Genomic DNA, 18,441 nt, shown 5'->3' on the forward strand with positions numbered 1-18,441 from the left:
GTTCTCTTAGATGTCATGTGACATGACAAATCTAGTTTATATATTGTCATATCTAGTTGATTGGACTGCAAGAGTTCGAGCTACCGAAAATTTTCGATCCACGCTGGAGTGACACCCAAATAAGATCCACTGTCAGCATTTGTTGCCTTCCCTTCAACCCAGTAAGGCAAAGATTTAATATAAAGGAAATTTTCAACAACTCATTGGTGGAAGAACAAAACAAAGAAAAAAGTCAGCAGCTACCGACAGATGAGCATCACAAAAGGCATTACAAAATGAAGACGAGAAGAAGTTGTTCTTCCAGCTACCAAACTTAAGCAGGGCTGCCAACAAGAAACCAAATTTATCTAAGCAGTAAGGCAAATAACAACACACACACACACACACGCACCATTTCTTCTACTTCAACCAGTCCAGTAATATGATGAATACACTGGCTGCCTTTTCCTTTTCTCTCCCTCTTTTCTTTACTTTGTAATTTTCATCATCTTGCTCCCTATTTCAGTCGGTGGTCATTGGTTCGGACATGCAACATCGAAAACGTGCTTTGCGGACAGCGCCTACTATCTCTATCTCTGCAGTCTTCAGCATACTGACGACCTCGGTGAAGGGAGGACGTGCATCAGGGTTTGCATCCCAACAGCGGGTCATGATCTCGCCGAGTGCTGGAAGACAATCATGCGGTATGACTGGGCGAACACTCTTGTTCACGACAGCAAATGCTGCCTGCACGGCCGTCATGTTCTGAAAGGGAAGCATTCCAGTTATAAGCTCCCACAACACAATGCCAAAGCTATAAACATCAACTTTCTGATCGTAAGGTCTATGCTGTATCATCTCTCTGCATCCAAGAAGGAACATCGTTAGTCCAATTCACAGTGAATGCTTACCAACAAAGTAGAAGAGAACATGACAGATTCTTTAGTTAAAAGAAAACATTAATGAAATTATGTGTCGGAAGTTGATAGGTCAGTATTTCTTTCCAAGATCACTTAGGAATCAACACACAGTGTACCTGGTCTGAAGAACTTTCTGCTCGTATACATAAAAAAGAGTTACAGTAGTAAAGGCAGAAAAAATTTTAGTCCTGCTTGGCTGACGACCATTTTAGTGCAGTAGTATGTGTTTACATATCTACTCAACCAACCAAATAACAGCTTTTTGCCGAATGTATCATATACCAAAAAGGTTTGAACTTCCTTTTAATAAAATCTATGGGAACGTAAGCAAGCAACAAAATTTCAATTATATAGTGAAGCATTGATGTCAAGAATCTGATAAATAAGCAAATGAGGCACCAAATCATCTGCACTAAGTTAGCCATATTATGATCAGAACACCAACTTAGTACATCGATATATTTATTGGAGAAAACAAGGGTTTGTCGAGATGGGATAAAAATGTCAGGCATTCCACACGATTCCAGAGAGAGGTTAATGCAGTTCATCACAGTTAACTATATTTTTTTGAATGAGCAGTATACATAATATAATATTTTGACAAAATAATATTCAAGTATTGTGTAGTGTGTTTATTCTTGTTTGCTTAAAAATACCAGCTAACTGCATTGTCAAAATTTTCTCATAGCTTGAAAAGAAAAATATGGTAGCTACGGTTCTTCAGAAATGAACTCTCTGTAACTGCTGAACTTCTTCTCAAGACTGTAAGCAAAAGATATGGAAATCTGCTTGATTGATAAAATTTAAAGTTTCCAATCCAATCAATTCTAAACACTGTCCAATCCATCAGATAGAGGCTAAATGAAATCAAATGTCGTCAGCACCAGAAAGCTAATTAATTCCTACAACCAAAGGAAAGCGTGATCGCAGGTGTAGAATCATCCTAAGAGGTTGATCTGCAAATGCATAGCTTTGCATATAAAAATTTTGTGCTAGCTCATGCTAATGGCAGTCCATAAATTGGCTACAAACAGAAGTTCCAAATCTAACCTGACGCTAACAATTTCAAGTAGCAAATAACAACCAGTTGTGACCGAGGAACAATGAACTTTCAGAGGATGAGAGCGAAGCAGTCACTCTCAAAAAGATATGCATCTTCAAAAAAAGACTGAATCATGTCAATGTTGGCTATATGTCATAATGGATCAATATCATTAGTCTAGGAATTTCCAATAAACACATATGTGAGAATACCTGGGATATAAAAGAACAGATTATCATGTGAAATAAAGTTTATAATATACAGTGTACAAGTCTACAGATTCTTAAGAAGAGAATTTACAATAAAAGGGCTCACAGAAATCATGGATATGATATGGCCACAGAGTAAAAGTCTCATGTGCAAAGGTTACGCATTCACTGATGGGCACGACATAAATGTACTCTGTCATGCCAAGATCCTACTTGCATTTTTCCTGGTGAGATGTCAAAGCAGGACTAGCTGTGAGAGGAAAAAAATGATGCAGTCCAGTGCAACTATTTCATGTAATGTACTGGACACATAATATACATGCATGGAGTATACTCATGTATGTTTCAATCTTAAAAAGCATATCCTGTGGTATTATTAATCTTCAAATGTGATCATTGTTTGTGATATAGCAACCATATGATTTGATAACTTTAAAGAATAAAATGTCATATGCTTTGCTCCCAGGTAACTCGATGAATAATGGCAACGACTTGCAACTTTTGGAGTAAGCCATAGGATGAGGCCTACCTCCCTCATAAATAATTGCATCAAAGCATTTCAACCGAAGATCCAATGACACAACAAAATGCTCAAAGAGAAGATGACAGTGCACAGCTCATCTCGCAAAGAAAATGCTAGATGTTTTTTAAACTAACATGTAGAGGTCACATGATATTGCCAAATGAACTTTTGATACTTGTGAATCCATAATTATCACAAGCATGTGATCTCATCACATTGGAAGCCAACAGCGACAAAAAAAGGAAAGACATGATATTTTAAAATTTGATTTGCATCAGTTACTCTGTAGTTGACAAGAAATCCTTTGAAATTGCCTTATAGGCATGCATTCATTAATTTTGAAGTTATGCAAGCAAGTTCATTTTCAGAATAAAAGAGAAGACAGAGATCATTATGCACTTTCTTAAAAAATTGTTTCTAAAAGTAAGTTCAATTTATAAACCAGGAGAGTAATATTAATATTGACTTGAACAGATTACAAGTATTTTGAAATTTGGAGTTTAATCTTTTGACTATCATCACCTGGTTGAAGAAAACTAAGCACTGTATTTCAAGCAGTTGAATCAGACAACCAATATGAGCTTGCTTGTTTATAGAGAATACCCACCTATAGCCTGTTTTAGAGCAGTATTCAACAGATTCAATTGCAAATTCAGATATCTCATATTTACCAAAATGCCATATTAGGTTTGACAAATTTTACTTCTGGTTCTTCTGTAAATATTACAAGACATAGAAATAATAATAATAAACCGGCAAATAAAACACAAATATTCTTGCTAACAGAGCACTAAGAATGCTGTTCAAATAAAAAAAATTAAAACCTCAAAAAAACGCATGGGAGAAGGCATCTGATCTACAAGTATAGCAAAATAATTTTCTTATCTGACATTGTACTGTGACTCTCTGTAATGGTTTTATTATCTCATATTTCATGAACATTTATTAATTATTCATTTTTTTCCTAAAAGATGCATCTCATTTATAATGCACCTGCTCACTTATGAACACAAACATGTTAGTTAGTTGTTCCCAGTGACATATATGGTATATATTTGCACCAAGAAAATGAATTAAGTTATTAATTAAAAGGATAAGTATGTCAGGGATCCAGTTTATCACTATTTAAGAAACAAAGTTGTATGCCAACATGCTGAGAGGTCCCTGAATCAGAGTAGTCTATTTTCAACAACTAGAAACTACAAAATTGGTTTACTAAGGTTAAAAGGACAAGATCTAGTCCAGTAAAGAATCTATAGGATATTTTACCAAGGATGAAGAGGATCAGACATGGTCCAATCCATATATAAAGATTCTTGATTTGAATCATTGGTACTTTAAAGGTGTTAATAGGCAAGAAAGTTCTATTAATCTGATCCGTAAGAAAGCCAATAAAATTCTTATTATGTTCCAAGGCACAATAGCAATTTAGAAAAAGTACTGGGAAGCTCCTCACTAGAAACTCACAGCTTATTATGCCAAATAAAGATCTGGCTGACGCATATCTAATTGCAGAACTAATTTACATGGGATAATATTCTGGGTATGATTAACGTTCTCAGTTGATTTGTACACATCCTACATCTCAGTAAAATATATTACTGAATCTGTTGCATTACAGAACCAGTTAACTTTAATGTATACATCCACATCCACTAACATGCATTAACAAATAAAATAGTACATGCGGGACACATATACTACCATTTTTGGTATCCATCAAGTGGAATTGCATGGTTATTTCTACATCATGGATCATATAGAAAGCATCAATCTATACCCCCAGATAAGTTATAGCATGCATATGTTGATAGCACACACATATAGATGATCATAAATAAGCACATCAAATCCATAAGCATAAGTAGCCTTAATAAAAGATTTAGTGTACCACTAATCATAGCCACATTATGACATATTGTTGCTTTACATGACATTTGCCAGGGGTGTCTTGCAGAAAGGAGAGATGACAATGCATATGGATACATGCCTTTGCCAAGATAATAAAATATGGACAGAGGTTTGCAGCCATGTCTTATACGACAAAGTCCATGAAAAGCGAACAACAATGAATTGCATTTATCTGAAAAAATAAATTAAAAATCAGAATGAAAGTGAAGCAAAAATATGAACGTCCCTACTAACTATTTGAAGGTCAAACATGTAGTCTTTACTAATAAGTTTTTTGTATGTTATTTAATGAATTCCACTAAGACATACTGTCCTCTATTATCATGAATGAACCAATTACAGGGCACATACATGACAAAGCAAGTGGCTGGTACTCAGGTGACGATTGCGCTCAGAAAAATACTTGAAAAAGCACTCCGGGGAAAAGGTCATATAAGGGAATCAAAGTAAGACGTATGACAAATGCTGAATTCTTTGGTGGAAATATCGCTGGTATCTTAAACTGATGGAATTCAATTATACAGTATGATCATGCTAAACTGGGATATATTTTTCATCAAACTAATCTTCCATGTTTCATATCTGATCAGGTTTCTCAAAAGGTTCTTACAAAAAACAACAGAAATGTGATATTCAAAATTCATTCTTATATGCAACCGTCTAGGTAAAGTTCCTAGCATAACCTATGAAGGCACAGGTAAAAGCTTGTAAAAACTGGGAGTGAGAATAGAAATTATTCTAAAGATATTTATGAAGCCAGCACTTCATCCAAATGTAATATAAGACTTTGTTTAACCCAAATAGAGAAAATAAATCAAAATTAGCAGCAAAAGAATCTTATTTTTCCAGAATCTTAACTATTGAATTTCATCCGCCTAAATTTAGAAGCTTCACTTATAATGTAAATACATGGAAATCAATTTTAATTGAGTCTCTCCTGAATTTCAGTAGAACGTCAAGCAGAACCAGCACACAGTTAGCGACAAATGCTTCTTAAGAATTTCTCATGATGACACAACTAGAAAGTAACAGTATTCACTTACGGAGCCATCCAGCGGTACGTTCCAGTCTCTGGTGTCATCCCTTCAGTTTTCACTTCAATACGAGCCACTCCAAAATCAGCAATCTTTATGGATTTGTCCGTGAATATCAGAAGGTTGTCTGACTTGAGATCCCTGTGTATAAATCCTAGCCCATGCACATAGGCCATCCCCCTTGCAACGTCAAGAGCCTGCCGTACTGCCAGCCTAAGTGGAACCGACCTGTTTTGCCTCTTCATCAAGAACTGCCTCACGGACCCTCCCTTGGCATACTCGGTAACAATGCACCACACAACAGGCTTCCTACATGCCCCAACCAATCTCACTATATTTGGGTGCTTCAGAGTAGCCAACATCATGACCTCTTGCACAAACTGCTGCTCCATCAACTGTGCTCTCTCTGGGTCATTCTCCGGCCTCTCTAGCAGCTTAATAGCGACATCTTCTCCATTGTAGGTGCCCTTGTAGAGCTTCCCAAAAGCCCCCTGAGCAAAGGGCATTCCCATGTTGAGCTTATAAAGATCGATAGTCCACTCCTCGTAACCCTGTAGGGTCTCTGTCGGGTGTTGTGTATCCATCAGGGCCTGTACCAATGCATCATCCGTCAGGCCCGGATTGACCCTGCCTGGTCGTATGACGCTGTGGTTTACGGAGTAATTCGGGGTGGGAACCTGGCGGAGCCCGGGGTGGCTGAGGATGCCAGTACGCGAGTCACTCGACCCGACACTACTGGCGTCCCTCGACATGGCCATGGACCCGCCATTGACGCTAGTCTGCATACTGTTGATGCTGTCAATCGACATGTTGGAGCCCTCCCCAAGCTTCCGGTAGTACGCGGTATCATAGAAACTGCTCCCAATATCGATCCCCCCACCGCTGCCCAAGATGCCGGGAAATTTGGGGCCTTCCAACATCTCTAATCCAAAAAACTCTCTCCGATGCACGAAGACTCAATTTTCACGCAGACCCTCTAAATTCAAGCTTCAATGCAAATCCAATAACCTAGAATCAAATCATTCTTTGTAAGGGGACTTGTCTCCGCCGCATTTTGCACCCAAAAATCTCAACTTTCTAACGAAATCCACGGACATAAAGAACAAAAGAACATAAAATCCACAGAATCAACCACTATTTTCCGCTCCTTCCAAGAATCACCGATCAAAAACTAGTCCGATTGCCTCCCGAATTCACCATAGCTACACCCCAACTCCAAGAAGAAAAAGTTCACTGGCGAAAACAGAAACAAAATCACAGACGAGAAGAGAACTCCACGAGTCACGAAAACCAACCGATCTGGGGCGAAGGGCTACGGATTTCGACGAGACTTACCTCGATCGAGAGGGGAGAAGAGAAAGGGAACCGAAGCCGAAGTCAGAATCGCGGGGCAGCAAGGCGGAGATCGGGGAGGGAACAGGAGGCGCGACCACCACCTTCCACCCTTTCCCTTACGGAGACGCGGAGAGACGACGACAACGACGACGAAGACCAGTAAGCGGAGGAGGAAGGAGCAAGTCGTTTGCTCCGCACACTCCCTTGCTTTCCTCTCGGTCCGTTCTCGGGCTCGTCAAAAATGACACCCTCGCGACGGGGTTTTATTTCTCGTGTTATTTATCGATTTTTGGGTGCATCTTTTTAAATATTTGCCTTCTCGACCGCGTGGTCGGCGGTCGCCGTTACGGTAAAAATTCGTTTCCTCGCGCGATATAATGATACCGCCCGATCCCCGCCCCGTGCATATTCCCGAGGATATCCCGTAGATTTCATTCGCCGATTATTTCCAATTTTTAATCTTATCCGCAATCATTGCTCCGATTATTACTCATTGCTTTACCATTTACAAAATATATTATTAATTTAATTTCTCATTTTGGGAACGAAAAAGTTAAATGAAAACAGAATAAATGCTTAATACTTTAATGCTACGGGAACACTGATTACAATATATATAAGAAAGTTGGGCTCCTGCTTCGTGATTGGACGATACGGTGGGACCCACCGGGACCCGCGGTGGCGCCATGGGTACTTGCAATGAAAAGGCAGGTAGGGGACTAGGGCGACGCGAAACGGTGGAAGAAGAACGGACCAATCCGAGCGGGACAAGCGGCGGACGGAAAATGATGTCATGCTGTCGTCCGACGAACCGAATCACCTGTGTAAATACGTCGGGACGACGTCATGTGAGCCTCACGAGTTGAATCACCGCCGGAGACGTCACGGACAGCTCGGTCGGTCGCCTCGGACATGACTGGACACGCAACTGGAAGCACGAGTTACTGACGTGGCACGTTTGGAGAGAGGTGTCGTGACTGTGTATCGTGGAAATCGTGCGCCGACGCGGTTATACGCGCGGTGGCTCCGTTGGTCCAAGCAGCTGTCTGCCTGGACACAACGCGTCAAGGGTTACGAATGGGAAAGGAGGGAGCGAGGGGATGACGGAGAGCGTACTCGGCCAAGTTTGGTTACTCGGAGAACCACCGCCCTAAATCTGCGTTGCACCTCATAAAGACAAGCCGACAGCACAACAGACAGGAGGCATCTCGAGATGGAGAAGACAAACGTCTCCCGCTGCTTCAGAGGAGAGAGAGACGGAGAGAGGCATTAAGAGGAGGGGAAGAGTCGGTGACCTCCTCTCAATCTTATGCTCCTGTAAAACCTGCTCTTCATCTTCTTTTCCGTAGCAATCTCTTCGGAGCTGGCTGGTCTGCGAAACGGCAGCAGGAGAGGAGGGATGGGCCCGGCGACGGATGGGTCAGCGTTGCCGGTGGTCGCGGTGGCCGTCGACAAGGACAAGAGCAGCCAAGGCGCGCTCAAGTGGGCCCTGGACAACGTCGTCGGCGCGGATCAGTCCCTTCTCCTCGTCCACGTGAACACCAAGGCTTCATGTAAGCTCACTGCATTCAGTGGTGGTATCATCCGAAGCGAACTGCTCATTCTCTGTGTGATGCCATGCAGCCGGGCCACAACAAGACGCGGCGTCCGCAGCCAAGGAAGTACTTCTTCCCTTCCGATGCTTCTGCAGGAGAAAGGATGTGAGTCATCTCTGTTCACTTCTGCTGTCAAAACATTGAACTCTAAACGCAAGGATTAGAAACTTTAGGCTCGGTTTGAGCGTCGAACAGGTTAACTGCAAGGATATCGTGCTGGAGAACACCGACGTCCCGAAGGCAATCGTGGACTTCGTCTCGCATGCCGCGATCGAGAAGCTGGTGGTGGGAGCATCAAGAAGCGGATTCGTGAGGTGATTTTTACATCCCCAAGCACCGCTGCTATCACGAATAGAACGAGTGCTTACACTTCAACATGTTGCACTCAGATCATTCAGAAGCACAGACATCAGCACCAACATCTCCAAGAACGTGCCTGATTTCTGCACCGTTTACATCATCACCAAAGGGAAGGTCTCGTCCGTGAGGAACGCCGTCCGTCCAGCACCGGCTATTTCGCCTTTACTGGTTAAAATCCAAAGCCAAGCGACTCATGCATCCGGTCCCCTGGATCACCGCAACAGAGGTATATTCTGCTGCAATGTTGTTAGCTAGTTGCTTCAATGAAGGAAACTAAGCTCTTCCTTTCTGCCAGGTGATGCTCCGTCTGAGACTTACAATCTGTACAAAGATACCGAATCGATGAAGTAAGAGCTTCCTCCACAACGCACTTGGCCAGCATCTTCTTCTCCTCCCATCTCACCATTTCTGTCTTCATGACTGTGCACAGGTCACCGTTCAACAGGGGAATGCAGTTCCTGACCGCAAGGTACAGTTCAGAGACCATGTCCGGTAGCGACGTATCGTTCGTGAGCAGTGGCAGGCCAAGTTTCGACCGCGCCTTCCCTACGAGGTCTTCCTACATGTCGTCAGATCGCAGCTTTGAGTCGGTGCAATCACCACGAAGGTCAGTGGGGGCTTACTCATCTGGGACCGGGTTCTCGTCTCTGTCTCACGACAGCTTCTCGTCCGAGGCATCGGTACGTGCATTCCCTGTAAGTTCGAGTACAAATGCTCGCAGGAAGCATAACACCTATCTTGGAATTTACAGGAATCTATCGAGGCGGAGATGAATAGGCTGAGATTAGAACTCAAGCATACAATGGACATGTACAGCACAGCCTGCAAAGAAGCCCTCTCAGCTAAACAGAAGGTGTGTATCTGCGAGAGCCACCGAAATCGAATTACACCACTGACTGACTATTGATTCTGCCGTAGGCAATGGAGCTCCATCGTTGGAGGATGGAGGAGCAGCAAAAACTAGAAGAAGCTCGACTGGCAGGAGAAGCTGCTTTGGCTCTGGCAGCACAGGAGAAGGCGAAGTGCAAGGCCGCCGTGGAGGCAGCTGAGGTTGCCAAACAGATTGCGGAGTTTGAAGCACAGAAAAGAATGGATGCAGAGATGAGGGTGCTCAAAGACTCCGAGGTGAGGAAGAAGGCCATGGAGTGTCTCCCACAAGCGGACGTGAAGTACAGGAAATACACGATCGACGAGATAGAGGTGGCCACTGAGTACTTTGCAGAGAGCCGCAAAATTGGAGAAGGTGGGTATGGTCCCGTCTATAAATGCTATCTCGATCACACGCAAGCTGCCGTGAAGGTGCTGCGACCAGATGCAGCTCAAGGAAAGCTGCAGTTCCAGCAAGAGGTATGGATCTTAAGCGCTGCATACGAAGATGGCGAATCCTGCAACGAACAGAGATTTGAGTGTGAGTGATTGCGTGTGCAGGTGGAGATATTGAGCTTCATTCGGCATCCGAACATGGTTATCCTCCTCGGCGCTTGCCCGGAGTACGGCTGCCTGGTGTACGAGTACATGGCGAACGGGAGCTTGGAGGACCGGCTGCTGCGGCGGGGGAACACGCCACCCATCCCCTGGCAGCACAGGTTCCGCATCGCGGCTGAGATCGGCACGGCCCTGCTCTTCCTCCACCAAACGAAGCCGGAGCCGCTGGTTCACAGGGACCTCAAGCCCGCGAACATCCTGCTCGACCAGAACTACGTGAGCAAGATCAGCGACGTCGGCCTGGCCCGCCTGGTCCCGGCGTCGGTGGCGGACCACGTGACGCAGTATCGAATGACGGCCACCGCCGGCACGTTCTGCTACATCGATCCCGAGTACCAGCAGACGGGCATGCTGGGGACCAAGTCCGACATCTACTCCTTTGGGATCCTGCTGCTGCAGCTGATCACCGGGAGGTCTCCCATGGGGCTGAGGCATCATGTAGACCGGTCGATCGGGAAGGGAACCTTCGCAGAGATGTTGGACCCATCGGTCCAAGATTGGCCAGTGGAGGAAGCGCTGTGCTTGGCGAAGCTGGCACTGAAGTGCGCCGAGCTAAGGCGGAAGGATCGCCCGGATCTTGGAACGACGGTGCTGCCGGAGCTCAATAGACTGAGAGACGCTGGGGAAGAGAACATGCAGCAGGTGGTGTTTGGGAACAGCTTCCAGACCGCATCGGAAGTTTCCCTGCAAGTAAGATTTTAATTGTTATTTTCCTCCACAGCCTCTAATTATAATCGATTTTAATACAAAAATCATTAAATATAAAAAAAAAAAATTAATCAAGCAAAACACTAAGATTAAATATATGATATGTAATTTTAGTAATATTAGATGATAATGCAATCAAGCAAAAATAAATAAATCAATCGAGCAACAGTAAGATTGAATATATGATAATGTAGTTAAATTGAGTGAATAAGAAGTTTCAATATATATATATATATATATATATATATATATATATATATATATATATATATATATATATATATATTGGATCAATTAATCAACATGAAAAGATTGATTAAATATTATTTATAAAATAAAAAATTAGATAATTAAAGTAGAAAATAGTATTCACAATTTTGTGTGAATACTTATATCACCTAGATGAGAATATTGAGATAGATATAAGGGGTTAGTATGAAAATAAAATATATATTTTTTATTTGTGTTAAGCATATTTTGGATGAAAGATAAAATAAAGAAAAATAATTTAAAATGATATGATATGAACATATGTGGATAATACTAGTGGCATTATATAATTAAATATTTAAATATTATTAACTAATATATTTTATTTTTTCATAAAATTTGATGTTTGAAAAGAACCCATATAATCGATTTCATATAGTTGAAATATCACAACATATTATTGTTATGGTTATTTTTTTTATTCTCATCCAAGTAGGTTAGCTAAGTCAACTTTGTCATGTAATCGTAGATAATAATGTCAATAAAAGAACAAAAAAATAACACCACCACTCAAAAAGAAAAATAAATAATATTAATCTAGAATTCATTATTACCATGACGATAATGTCGTAAAGTCTCAATCTAATGATCACCAAAGTAATTAAGCAGACAGAAATATTAGTTTTTTTTTTACAGAATTATTTTGTCAACTTTGTCAACTTTGTCATGTAATTGTAGATAATAATATCAATAAAAGTACAAAAAAATAACACCGTCACTCAAAAAGAAAAACAAATAATATTAAGCTAGAATTCATTATTACCACGACAATAATGTTGTAAAGTCTCAATCTAATGATCACCAAAGTAATTAAGCAGACAGAAATATTAGTTTTTTTTTTACAGAATTATTTTGTTCTCTGATTTGTTTTCTCTTCGCTTAGGATATGGGAAGTGGCACTCTGCAAGTGCCGTCGGGATATGAGAACTCAAGAAGCCAATACAGTGGATCAAACATCGTTGGAAGATGATGGATGGAGCACTTGTTTTTGCGAGCGTTGGTTGAATCAGTGTGGAGCGGTCACTGCACACGACAGGCTGCTTTGTAACACTGCTTCCTTCATGATGACAGCAAGAGATGTCTGTAGCAAGCGTTTGTACCTGTGCTACTACTAGGGTGAAACCCCAAATGTTCCTCTTAAAGTGCACGAACTACTGTTTCATTGATATTATTTCCACTGGAGTTTGTGTTGGTTTGATGAACAGGTGAAAGTACAATAAGCTCAATTACATCATTCTCATGACTGTTTAACATTGTCATGTGTTATGTTATTATACCATCACATGTTTCTATATTTGGGGATGGGGAAATCTATCGATCTCCAAAAAAAAAAAAAAAAAAAAAGAGGTGGACATATGTAGTTAAAGCTATAAAAGACGTCAAATCGATTCGAGTGTCATAGCAGCATTCATCGACTTGAAAGGATTAGAACAATATAATCCTAAATAATCGATTCGAGTGTCATAGCAGCATTCATCGACTTGAAAGGATTAGAACAATATAATCCTAAATAATTATTTTATATTTGAACATGAGACTAACTTGGAGGTATTATACTTGCTCCTCACTTTGGGGTTTAACATCGTAGTCAAACTTCGGATATAACATAGAATCAAAATTTTCTATAACATCCTAATTTAAGTTCACATTAAAAATTAAAAAATATTTGAGTAAGCTTACGAGGATTTGATAATTATACTATATAATTAACTTTAGCTTAAAATTTATTTTTATAATAAAAAGTTATCTAACTGAATCGATTCTCTCATCAAATTAGATTATAATAAATAATAAAATAATTTTATTTTAAAAAAATTATCCATCCATGAATAAGACAGACATACGATAAGGAGGTGCCGAAAAGAATAGACTAGACTATAGGTAATATACTATCCCTTGAAATGGGATAGCAAAACTTAAGCTGCCTCTATATTGCCTTAAAATTCACCACCTATATCAATGTGTTCCATATAGGAAAAAACAATTAAAAATCAAATTCATCCACCTTGGATTGATGAGGTCAACCCGATCTCATCAACCGGATTTAATTCATCAACATGCGCAAAGATACCATTACGATCTAGAAGCAGGTGATGTCGGTGCTCTCTACCTCGGTCTCAGCAAATTTATTGGCGTGCTCCTGTTCATCCACCAAAGACCCGTCAGCCTAATTAATCTCGTTTGACCTATTCGGAGTGGGCAAATATTCGACCAATGTTGACCAAACATGGGTGAGGTTGAGTATCATTCCTAGAAATCCGTTCGAAATTAAATACTGTGTTTGTTTCTACATAAACTATAAATAATAATCTCTCTATTTCAAATCGAAATATTTAATCATCTCGAAAAATGATTGACTTGAGCGTAGAAGATATTTGAATGATAAAAATCTTTTTGTGTGCTTGATTGGAGTTTCTCGTTTTCTCAAGATTCGTATAGTCAAATTAATTGTTGAATTTCGATATAATTCATTACAAATTACATCGAATTGTCTCCTTTAAATTTAGTTTGATGATCGACTCAACTATTAATAATGTTGGAGAGGCAAGAAGTACGTCGAATTTGAATGAAGAAGATTCCGTCGTTTAGAATATGTGAGTTCATTAACTAGGATTCCTGTGCTGTGGGGGCCGCTGTAGCCGCCAATCACAGCATTCTCTAGAATTCCTCGGGTCTGTTACGTCCCCAGCTGGGTTGTAAACACTATACCACATCCCTTGGCCTGCGGGTCGGTGCTCCGCTATAAGGCCACGTAGCTGGAGAAGGTATTGGGGAGCGGAAGCTTGGGACGGAATAGATCACTCGATGCTTAAATGTACGATTAAATCTTGGGAGCGGAAGCTTGGGAAGGGGTCCACATTCGTTGAATCTTGGAACTGCGTCAGCCGACCGGAGATTCAGTTATTCAAACCAACTCCATATTCCGCTCTCTTTCCAACTCGGAAAACACGTCGCCGCATCGACCGGAAACCCGGCCAGGTTCATTGTACCATATCGGGAGATGACGGGTTCACGCGTTCTCCACGACACGCAGCCGAAGGTACGAAACTCTTCGTGAGCCCTCTACAGTCCCCACGCCCCACGGCTATAAAGACGAGCCCCTCCCGACTTCGCTTCGTCGTCGCCGAAACCCACGCAAAACCCATCCCCGGCTCTGAATCGATCCCTCGGCGACCTACATTGCCGTCGGGATCGATCTGCGAGATCGAGGTTTCTGTACCGTTTCCCGATTCGAAGAGGGCATCCTCAAATCTCGTATTAGGTGAGCCCATTCTTGGTTCATTGGTGGTTGTGGCATTTGGGGTTTCGGTTGTTCTTTTTTATGTTTTCCGGGTCCGGAAGGTTCGCGAGATGCAGAGGAGCTGGTAGAATAGCTCGAACTATTTTCTTTTGTTATTGCAACTATGAGCTCAGCTAAAAAGGAAGATTTTGATGTTCCACCTCCTATACGTGGAGTCATTCCTGTCTTTTGCCCTAATTTATTTTCTGTTAATCCTTCTAGGAACGGATGATTTGATCTTTAGAAATGTCGTGCAGTCCATTTTGATGGTTCTATGTAGCAGATTATTTGTTTGCATTTAAAAGACCATGTTGTGGTCTAATCTAATACAGTCATCATCGAAAGTTTGCTTCTTGGAGCTATTGAAGAGTTGCTGCTCAGCAGTTTCTTTGTGATATCCCAAATGCAGGGATTGGACGATGGTGCTCTGGGTTTTCGGCTATGGATCTCTGGTTTGGAATCCGGGATTTGAATTCGATGAGAAGATAATAGGCTTCATCAAGGACTACCGGCGTGTGTTTGATCTAGGTAACGTCTTCGTAGAGGATAGGCAGCTTTTCCATATGCCAATTTTAAAGGAGTATACCGATCGACATGCATTGTGACACGTATCTTATTTTGATATTCTTATTGCCAGCGTGCATTGATCACAGAGGCACACCAGAGTTTCCAGCAAGAACCTGCACACTAGAACCTGAAAAGGGAGCAATTTGCGTAAGTAGATCCTTCCTTTCTCTATGACAGTTTACTATGCATGTCTATTTGACCCTACTCCACCACCATTTTAGAGCACAACCTCCTACTAGTCTTTTCGGGTCCATGATGCATTCATGCTTCTAGTTTGTCAGGGTTAGATTACTTTAGTTTGGTAAGTCATGGATTTAACAAAGGGAGAAAAATTATTATCTTGTTTAATGTGCAAAAGGTCCATTGGGTGCATATTTTAGAGAAGTTGCCAGTCTTAATAAAAGCAATTTATGGTGTTCTTGTTTCTTTTGGAATGTACTTTTACTTCTTTTTTGTTCTCTCTGGTCTCATCAAGTGGTTACTGTATGCAGTGGGGTGTTGCTTATTGTGTTAGAGGAGGTGCAGAAAAGGAAAGAGCAGCAGTAAAGGTATAATTTGAGCACCATGCCTGAATTTCACTACTATAGATCATTTGATCATCTACCTCACATTCAATACCATTTTCAGTATTTGGAAAGAAGAGAATGTGAATACGACAAAAAAATCTCTGTTGACTTTTACAGGGTATGTATGTGTCTGTCCTCTTTCTAAAAAGTGATCTTTGAGCAGCATACTCTCAATTTTTTTCGTCTTTCTTATTTCTACTTTTTTGATATATAATGTGCAGGAAGGAGAGACCTCTGACCCAGCTGCAACAGGAGTTATAGTGTAAGATACTGACCAGTCGCCATATGTATTTAATAGTTTTTGAACATTTTATACTGGGAATTGTTTGAAGCCACTTTGACTTGACATTTTCTATTGGTGTGCAATTGCAAATACTTGAACTTTCAGATTTATATCAACAATGGATAAAGAAGCCAATAAATATTATTTGGGTCCAGCTCCTTTCGATGAAATAGCTAGGTGACTGATAATCTTCATATCTTTTCCACTTTTGTTTTTTTTGGTGCTGCCTGCTGTTTATTTTAGTTATTGGTTTTGATGGTCTGACTCAAGCTCATCCTACTTCTTCAGACAAATTGCTACAGCCAGTGGCCCCTGTGGGAACAATAGGGAATATCTCTTTTTGTTGGAAAAAGCAATGTCTGATATAGGTAATCACATGCTTATTGGTTTTGCTCCATGACATTTCTTTAGGAAGCTTATACATGTTATCAGCAATCAATTCAGATGCTCATAGTCTTCTGAAATTAATTTGGCTTGGTGAGTCTGGATATATTTTGTGTGACCAATTTGCTTCTTGTATTGAATTTAAAAAACTGGAGTGATGATTTAGCTCATTTGTTGAGTATTTTGATATCAAGGAACCAGATGATAATTTGCAGCTTAGGTTTAAACTCCTGAAACTATATGAATAATCAAAGCCAAAGACATGTCATTTAAATATTTGGATCAGAAGTTGCTAACATTGTTATCTATTGCAGGTCACGAAGATGGTTTTGTGATCGAGCTTGCAAATAAGGTGAGGAAGGTGCTTGGTGGTTTGAAACAGAAGGCATCTGTGGTCCATATACCTCTGCAGCCCCAAGCATCATTTCTGCATATCAAAGCACTTCCAGAAGCCAGTGTTGGTGTTGACTCCTGACTTCAAATCTGGAACAAGCAGAAATATAGTTCGTGCATGCAAGAAAATAAATACACAAGCAAATAAACTTCTGCTTCTGTGTCCACAGGCAGAAGACCATTAAAACATTCAACTAGCATATACAGCTCATGTAATACCCACTGATTGGGAACCTGTAGGAGAGTTCCCTATATCAGATGAATGGGTGAGAGACTGATGCAATCCATTGGTCGAGTAGTCCTCTTCATTCTCAAGAAAGGATAAAACAGTATCTTTACTTGCTTTTTACCAGTGTTCTATAGAATGATTGCAACGGTAGTTATCCAATAAGAATAGTCTATTTGGTAATTTAAGTTCACCAAGTTGTTTTTACTTGATCGAGAGTTAAAACTGTTGAGATTTCTCATATGGAAGATTCAGACTACAAAACCCAAAGGTAATCAAGTTATATTATAATTTCTGGTTCTGATCTTGGTTTTGGGAAGTTTCATAAGAATCTTTCACAATTTTTTGGATCTTGGTTCTGATCTGGATTGGTAATTTTTGGATCCTAGAAATATCAATCTCTGATGTAAATGTTGTGTGTGTTCATCTTATCATTTGGTTTCAATAGCTAATGAATGCTATTTCTGTATCGAGCCATCTACTTAGCTGCCTAACAAGCTTATTTAGGTATATTCTTCATAACCTTTTGAGCTTGTAATGATTAAATTACTTTCTAGTTTCGACTACAATTATTAGGGATGTTCTGTGACTACAATTACTTTGTAGTTTCAAACTCTGTTGTTCCTGAGAATAGAATACATGTCAGCCATGATAAAAATTCTTCTGAGCATCATATCTAAGTATTAGCAAGAAGACTCTGGCTGGTGGCTGAAGCACTTATTTGCCAAGACATGCAAGCATTCCTTTCTATTGCTTTCAGATCGACCTGTAAACGTGGTGTAGTTTGTATTCTTGTAACTAATATCATGCTATTGTGTGGACTACTACAGTATATACCTATGTAAAGGATCATTAAACTGAGCAATTGGGAAACTTCAGATCTGTTTGATTTGTTCTTATTGCATTGAGAAGTGAGGAGCTTTGTTATAATTTAGAGGCATACGCATCAACAGCTTAAATGTGTTCCATTGCATTTTTCTTGTACATGTGGTAGACAGGTGTTGGGACCTTACCATATTTTTTCAACTCTGTTTTGTGATCTGTGGTGGGAAGAATGAGATTTAGAAATCACTTTGGGATACATTCTTTTTATTTCTTTTCTTTTTGCTGATTATTGTTATCACATTTATTGTTCTCCGATTGGATACCGAGATTTGGGTTTGGTTCACTAATTAGATCATTTAAAAAATATTCTTAGTTTTTTATTTATTATAAAATATGAATTTATCACGGTAGTATTTATGTCTTTTACATACTCTCTCTAACTCTTTAGCATGTTGACTTCATCTGGATAATTAATTTTCATTATGTTATAATTTTTAATAATATTAATATATATTTTTCATATAATAGATATTTATGCTTTATTTA

The 18,441-nt window shown here is 40.2% G+C and overlaps 3 protein-coding genes across 6 annotated transcripts; 2 read left to right on the forward strand and 1 right to left on the reverse strand.

Moving 5' to 3' along the window:
* Nucleotides 1–138: 138 nt before the first annotated feature.
* Nucleotides 139–7,206, reverse strand: LOC135675782 (serine/threonine-protein kinase STY13-like). Of its 4 annotated transcripts, XM_065186303.1 has the most exons (4): nucleotides 6,954–7,204; nucleotides 6,751–6,851; nucleotides 5,628–6,626; nucleotides 139–841 (listed from the first exon to the last, which is right to left on the reverse strand). In XM_065186303.1, exons 3-4 carry the CDS (start codon nucleotides 6,536–6,538, stop codon nucleotides 502–504), a joined length of 1,251 nt encoding a protein of 416 aa, XP_065042375.1. In that variant the 5' UTR covers nucleotides 6,539–6,626; nucleotides 6,751–6,851; nucleotides 6,954–7,204; the 3' UTR covers nucleotides 139–501. The 4 variants fall into 4 exon arrangements, with proteins under 4 accessions (XP_065042375.1, XP_065042369.1, XP_065042364.1 ...); XM_065186297.1 differs by lacking the exon at nucleotides 6,751–6,851; XM_065186292.1 differs by having other exon boundaries at nucleotides 5,628–6,851.
* Nucleotides 7,207–8,091: 885 nt separating this feature from the next.
* On the forward strand, nucleotides 8,092–12,695 carry LOC103997727 (U-box domain-containing protein 52-like). Its single transcript, XM_009419034.3, has 10 exons — nucleotides 8,092–8,506; nucleotides 8,577–8,653; nucleotides 8,744–8,862; nucleotides 8,938–9,134; nucleotides 9,204–9,255; nucleotides 9,339–9,588; nucleotides 9,660–9,761; nucleotides 9,827–10,255; nucleotides 10,337–11,083; nucleotides 12,255–12,695. Exons 1-10 carry the CDS (start codon nucleotides 8,353–8,355, stop codon nucleotides 12,339–12,341), a joined length of 2,214 nt encoding a protein of 737 aa, XP_009417309.2. The 5' UTR covers nucleotides 8,092–8,352; the 3' UTR covers nucleotides 12,342–12,695.
* A 1,802-nt stretch (nucleotides 12,696–14,497) lies between these two features.
* On the forward strand, nucleotides 14,498–17,061 carry LOC135587233 (gamma-glutamylcyclotransferase 2-1-like). The gene is made up of 9 exons (XM_065078387.1): nucleotides 14,498–14,633; nucleotides 15,061–15,179; nucleotides 15,289–15,365; nucleotides 15,710–15,766; nucleotides 15,846–15,902; nucleotides 16,006–16,046; nucleotides 16,173–16,244; nucleotides 16,356–16,435; nucleotides 16,766–17,061. Exons 2-9 carry the CDS (start codon nucleotides 15,071–15,073, stop codon nucleotides 16,924–16,926), a joined length of 654 nt encoding a protein of 217 aa, XP_064934459.1. The 5' UTR covers nucleotides 14,498–14,633; nucleotides 15,061–15,070; the 3' UTR covers nucleotides 16,927–17,061.
* Nucleotides 17,062–18,441: the final 1,380 nt, after the last annotated feature.

The sequence above is a fragment of the Musa acuminata genome, chromosome BXJ1-1 (genome assembly GCF_036884655.1).
Source record: "Musa acuminata AAA Group cultivar baxijiao chromosome BXJ1-1, Cavendish_Baxijiao_AAA, whole genome shotgun sequence".
NCBI classification, from domain to species: Eukaryota; Viridiplantae; Streptophyta; class Magnoliopsida; order Zingiberales; family Musaceae; genus Musa; species Musa acuminata.